Source organism: Nanorana parkeri, unplaced genomic scaffold, assembly GCF_000935625.1.
Source record: "Nanorana parkeri isolate BGI_ZX_2015 unplaced genomic scaffold, ASM93562v1 scaffold134, whole genome shotgun sequence".
NCBI lineage: Eukaryota > Metazoa > Chordata > Amphibia > Anura > Dicroglossidae > Nanorana > Nanorana parkeri.
In genome coordinates this window covers 1,330,505-1,337,393 of record NW_017306402.1, presented here as the reverse complement: position 1 = coordinate 1,337,393, position 6,889 = coordinate 1,330,505, and the positions used below count along the sequence as shown (strand labels likewise).

General features: G+C 42.1%; 1 protein-coding gene across 1 annotated transcript in view; it reads right to left on the bottom strand.

Annotated features, from left to right (window-relative positions):
- Positions 1–6,889, bottom strand: part of LOC108784960 (ras-related protein Rab-5B-like) — a 33,140-nt gene continuing 26,251 nt past the window's right edge. The window contains exons 4-6 of the mRNA XM_018553912.1: positions 5,285–5,407; positions 2,055–2,148; positions 1–320 (exon numbers count right to left, since the gene is read on the bottom strand). Of these exons, the coding sequence (XP_018409414.1) occupies positions 208–320; positions 2,055–2,148; positions 5,285–5,407 (330 nt within the window). The 3' untranslated portion in view covers positions 1–207. The remainder of the gene's footprint in view (positions 321–2,054; positions 2,149–5,284; positions 5,408–6,889) is intronic.

Genomic DNA, 6,889 nt, shown 5'->3' with positions numbered 1-6,889 from the left:
TTTTGAAGATGGAGTGTGTTTAATATTTTTTTTTCTTTTACTATTTTGTGGTTTCTCATTTTTAACACTATCATAAAAAGAAAAGAAAAAAATAAGCCAAACAACTTCCCACCAGCTGTAGAAAATAGGAGGCAGCATCCTAACCAGTGTTGATAATAATCTGTGTAGAAAATGCATACAGAAGGCTTTTGTTCTTGCAGTGTTCAATCAATTGCTGCAGCACCCACTTCTGGGTTGCTGATCCGAGCCTTGGAGATTTACGCCCCTGTTGCGGGCAGCATGGGTTGGATTCTGGGCATCGGATTTCGGCATTTTCTTTGCTGTAAAAAGTGAGAACAGATTATATTTACTTTAGCTAAAAATCAACCCTCTGAAAGGATGAGGTGTGATATGCGAGATACAGATCATAGGAAGCTACTCGGTTTTAGGAGCCACCACCCTGACACTTGTTCCCTGGAATTCATCTAGATGGTAATGAACACTCTTTAGAATTCTGTGTCGCGACTCCAAGTATATGACTTTATAGCATTGAGGCAAGGGGAGGGGGGAGCTGAGGTTACCGGATACTGTGACCACAGTGCAGCTCTGATAAAACCACAGGTTTAACATCACTGAACTCCCTGCTTGTCCACCATGTCTTTCAAACAGATAGGTGTTGGGCAGTTGAGCTGATAAGTGTGCAGAGCCCGGCTTTGAGAAATCAGGTCTGCCTCCCCTTAGCTTGACAGTCGACAGAGCCTAATAGGAAGGGCTTAGAGAGACTAGTTCCCCATGAGGTCCACCTTCCTTGTAATTGACAGTTGGCGCATTCTTTAGTCACTAGTGGACTGTCTAGCAAATATGAAATCTGCCCACTGCCAATCACAAAGGCAGTGGACCTGTCTCTCAGCATCACCCATCAGGCTCCCCCCACTGTCAATGTTGAGCCCTGCATCACTGTATGGACGCTGTCCAATACAAAGCTGACACCCTCCTAGCAACCAGTGACGCTGTGTAGCCAAAAGCATCCTAGCAACCAGCGTCAGGTAGAGGGTGGTGCACACAAGGATGTATACAAATCTCGTGTGTAGCAAATGCTTTATTGAAGCTACTACTCCTACTAAATCACCACAGACCTTAGGGTCACAATGCACTTTACAATCTTATCATACAGTTAACTTTCAATTGACCAAAACTATGTAATATAAAGGGCCTACCTAATCTATTCAATCAATTTGTACCCAACAAAACAAGCCCTTGCTCTACATAGTTGTTTGTAGATCTAAAGGTGATTGTAGTAAATATAAGGCACCCATACTTCGGAAACAGGAACAATTCTTGTTGCCTACAGCAGATATAATTAACTGCTAATCCTCACAGTATCAAAGGGAAAATCTGACTGATTTGAATAACAAGTGTTCTTTCTTTAAAAATATATGCCCGAGCATTTGAAAGTAAAATTAAAGTGTATATAAAGTTAGAAGTAAACATGTATTATGTTGCAGCTTTCCACTGCCAAGATGTGGTGACTGCATTAGTTTTATTTCAGGGCTTTACTTTGTACCCAGTAATCCTGCTAGTAACACACTTCGTGCCCTAGGTCAGCAACGCTCACTCACTGTATTGTATCCATAGGAGATCAAGGTTGTCACCCTAGGACAGGAAGTTTGATAGCCCTACAGAACACCCACCCCCCTCTTATTTCTTTAACACGGGGTGGCTTGTAGTCCACCAAGGAGAACTGGGCAGGTCTGATAACTCTTAGTGCAGCACAAGCAAAGAGCACAGGAAGTCAGAAGCTTGCTGGAGGATCACCAGGTTTTTTGTTTTCTTTTTGCATTTAAATAGATAATGCACTTTCAATGGTATATTATACAGACCCAAAGGGAACAAATAAGAGACATTCAGTGTTATGGTTTACATACACTTAAAAAAAAAAAAACATATATTACATACTAAATGCACATAATTAAATAATCCACAAGCTCTATTATTTCTTAATTCCTGCTATGATTTCTTTGCTCCCCTGAAATGCATAAAATGCATTCTGTGATTTTTAGGGTATTAATACCTACCAATAGCTAAAAACAACTCGTTCACATTCATTGCGGTTTTGGCTGACGTTTCCATGAATAACAAGCCTGTATCTTCGGCATATGCTTGAGCCTCCTAAAAAAAGATGAATATGGTTATCAGATGTCACTTTTTTCTGATTTACATATTCCAATACCTACTTATTCAGTTAGATCCAAGCATTAAAGCCCTACTCCAGACAAAATATGACCCCCCACCTCCGTCTAACCGATACTGCAAGGATTTTTATTTTTCTTACTTGGTGAAACACGTCATACTCACCAAATTCTGCTATTCGGTCCCTCGCTAACCCGTTTTTGTGTGCAGGGCATCACTAACCCAACACAGATGCATCCGAGACTGCTGATCCCCTACAGTCCCCTTGTGCTGTTGTCACTCCTTTTTTTGATCCTGAGAGAAGACGCAGCTGGACAGCCAATAGGAAGTGTCCATGTCACGTAGGCAGCGACATGGACACCCACAGAAGGACCCCGCCAGATGTAAAGAGATGGAGAGAAGACTTGGTACTGAAGTGTCACATGACTACGGCTTCAGGTAAGTAAAAAGAGCATTTAGATTATGTCTCTTTTCACGCCAGCGATCACTTAGAGGGGGGTGGAAGGGGAGTTAGTTTTATCCTGGAGATAGGCTTTAAAGCTAACCAGTAATCCAGTTATAGATTCAGCAAAAAAGGATTACATTTATGTTTACATACAGCTTTAAAAAATGTACCTGAAAAGCAGTACCTAGGGCTGGGATGGAGAGCACCAGCAGTGTAAACCAGTCATGCTCTATTGTACTGCATGGCGCTGTCTGTTAAAACACTATGGGGGTTATTCATAAAGCTGCCGAAAGCACCCGAGTGAATAACCCAAACGCTGTTTGGCTATTCACTTCAGTCTTGCACGGCTGAGTTCAGCCGTACATCGGCTGCCTTTGGTCAGCCCAACATGCTCTGTATGTTTGGCTGAGCCGAAGTGCAGAAGGAGTTCAACTCAGCCGATCCAACATCTTGATCAGCTGAGCCAAAGCTCCGGCAGCTCACTCGCTGACGTTCGCCCCTATTCTTATAGGGGCGAACGGCAGTGAGTGAATAGCCGAATGCTTCGGGTGTCACTACGGCTCAGCCGAGGCGAAGGATATGCATTTGGATCGTCTGAGCCGCTTGGCTGCCGTACGGGCTATTGTGAATAGCCCGTACATCAGCCCTTCGGTTCGACCGAACCGAAGGGCTCTGGCGGCCGAAGGATCACCTGAAGCTACGACTGGATCCTGCGGCTCTTTAGTGAATAACCCTTATACCTCCAGAGAGGTGAGAGAACAGATGATCTGGCAAGGTTCAGGCTGTATTGATCAGCTGCAGTGTATGGAAAGGTTTCAGAGCTTGTTCACACCAAACGCATACCAGAGCTGCATGGGTTTCTCCACATGCAGTTCAATGTGTTTTGCCAAGTTTTTGACGCGTTCCGGGACGTTTTTTTTTAAAAGCCTAAAATGGGCTTTCAGTGCGTTCCAGGGCGTTTGCATGCGTTTCAAAGCAGCAAACACAGGGTATGCTGCAGTTTTTCCACATGTTCTGGAACTGAACGCTCTGGTGTGAACTAGAGCCCAAAATACCATTGGAATACATTGGACGCAGTTTTGATCTGTTCTGTAACTGCTCTGTGCTTGGTGTGAACTAGCCCTCAGGGAATGCAAGACCTGGATTTGCTGTTTGGATCAGAAAATTGGCTGAACAAAGTTACAAATCTTTTTAAAGCTACCATATATGTATTTGCCTGGAGTTTTGATTTAAATGTCCTTATGCAGAACACATATAAAACATTTCTTAAATGAATAACCTGGATAATATGGAGGTAGCACACCTTCTCCCAAAAATGATAGTGGTAATGCGAGTTGACACTCCAGAACAGAGAAAAGGACTCATGATATGCATACTTGTTCTAGGTCTGTGCCTCTGAAAGCACTGAAGCCAAAGGATTGGAATGACAGCCAGGAAGGCCGATTTTTTAGGGGAGGCCAGTGATGGTTTCTTCTGTATTTAAATTAGTACAGGTTTCCTTTGAGGACAGCTTTGGAAAACACTTTACGTGTATGGATAGCTCTACAAAAGAAGGGTATAAAATTGCAAATTACATTTGTTCTCTTCATACCCTGTCGTTCGGCCTTTTTCTGTCATACACTGTTCTATTTTTTTCGTTCAACCTGTGGGCGGAACAAAAACAATATAGAACAGATTTCTCCATCATTGCTACGAGCGGTAACTGAGTAATCCCCGCTGTTTCCTCTGTATTTTGACAGTGGGCGTCAGCTACTGCCATAATACCCAAAAAGAGCCGGCAGCCATAAATCTGTATGGCAATTAACATACAGATTTAATAATACCATGTCTGGGATTCTTGCACCATATTGTACGTGGATGTCAGCTGAATGGAATTCATGGCAGTTATTCCAAATACGCTTGTGTATTTCAACATGAAGAGTCAGGCTACACATAAATCAGGTTTAAGCAATAGGTGGATTGTGTTGATCTGGGTCACCTAAAAGACTCTTACATTTCTTGGGGAGGCCAACATAGTTCCTTGCGCGTTTCTAGCCCCTCCTGCTACTTTCTCCAAAATATCAAATGAAAAATGTAGCATGGAGATTGGACCCCCCTATTAATGGCCATGGTGATTTTTTACAGGGATCTTCTCACTAAAGTCCTCAGGAGACATGGGAACCTTAGGTGCTTTAATAATTCAGCAGTTCTCCAAAACTAGAATCTCAGTTTTAGGTGGGCTCTGCTTTAAGTGGTATGGTTTGTAGATTAGAATGTACTTTGTGCTCTGTTGTTACACACTTTAAACCCTAAAATACCTACTGAAGCAGGAAATTTCAATAGCAGCAGCGTGCTGCTGTGAAGAAATCACTTATTCTCAAACGTCAAAAATGCAGAGCCAGTTGTCTGGCTGTCATGCTGACCCTCTTGTTTCAATACTTTGAGTCACTGACCCACAACAAGCAAGCAGACAGTCTGACCTGTCTTTTCCCATTTTTTGATCTGCACACTTGTGACAGGGCAGGGATTCTGTAATTTACAATCAGTTTCAATATTTTTAAATCTGCAGTGTTCATTAAAACTACCACAAAGGCCATCTGGTTTCGACCAGGAGCCATATTTATAACTGGGTCAGGTGAGCTGCAAAACAGGTCCATGTGTCCATCAAGTGCTCCACAGATCAATACTTACTTCAAATTCCACCATCCTCTTCTCTGCCAGATCTGACTTGTTCCCAGCCAAAGCAATCACGATATTAGGACTTGCCTGCCGTTGTAACTCTTTTACCCAAGCCTTTGCCCGATCAAATGTTTCCTGAGTAAGATAAAGAAAATGAACATCTGAGAATTGTGTGTTCAGTAGAATTTGTTCAGACTGCATATTCAACATTATTATGTTATAATACCATATTGTTTAATATACAAGCAAGTTTTGCTTCTTTATTGTTTGGGTTCTGCTTCAAGCACAATGTACAGAACCCGGCTAATGCTACAAAATACAGTATGTTACAATAAGTCTTATACTGCACTGAAACCTGCACACATAGTTATGTCTGTATAAGAAGCTACAGGACAAGAGTTCATATCACTGAATGTCTGGGACACACTGTTTTGCCATACTACCATGTTTTAGTATCCACATTCAAATCTTCCCTGAAATGCATCTGGAAAATTAAAGCTTAGTTTAGATTTTGCTGCTTCTCTTTTAAATCTTCCAATCAACACACTCCTCAGCCACTGGATGTTACCTTCAACGGCTGTCTTCCAGTCCTGTGAGAGTTAACAGCTGCCGCCATACCCCCCACTCTGCTTACTCCGCCATTCAGATTGCTCAACACATTGCATTTTGAGATGCCATGATGACCATAGGGTGAGAGAGAACCATGTATTGTAAACTTACAAGCATGTCCCAAAAGTTAGCAAAGGGGGACAATGAGCCCAAAACACGTTAGTGGAGGTACTCCCTTTCTTCCGGGGAACCAGTTTTTCCTTGTTTGGGGACATACTTGTACATTTGCATCACAAGGTTCTTGCATTGCTCACTTCCGTGACTACAATTCCTGCTCACATCTCTCCTGTTGTCAGCTACCTAGTGAGAGTGTTTGTCAGCATCCTGTTGGTGTGACTGGACGTTCCATTGGGAACTGGTAACGTGCCCTGATCAAGGAATTCTAAGTGCAATTTTATTATTTCTTTATTCATTAAAAGGTGTTTTTATCAGCACAATCTGTTTTGTGTTTCTATATTTGGACAAGCTGAAGCAATACAAATCTTAAGTGTTGGCCATACTAACCCATACATCACAGTCAAGTTTTTTTTGTCGAGTGCAAGCTAGAATGTAGGGCTGCAGCTAACGATTATTTTCAAAATCGATTAGTTGGCCGATTATTAAGTTCGATTAATCGGTTAATCGGATTTAAAAAAAGGCTCCAGTGATGGACTATTAGTTTGTATTGAGATTGTAGTCTATCACGGGAGCAAGCTTGGAGCGGTGGAAGTAAAAAAAAAAGTGTGGTGTGGAATATAGTACATTATACAGCGGCGCAATGCAAAATACCAGCAGCTTTAGAGGAATACAACAAATCGCAGCAATAGTACACTATAGTGTACTATTGCTGGGATTTGTAGTCCTCTGTAGCTGGCGTTATTCTGCATTGCGCTGTATAATTTATTATTGCTGGGATTTGTAGTCCTCTATAGCTGGTGGTATTCTCCATTGCGCTGTATAATGATTATACGGCGCAATGCAGAATACCACTGACCAGTTATAGAGGAACTACAAATCCCAGCAATAATA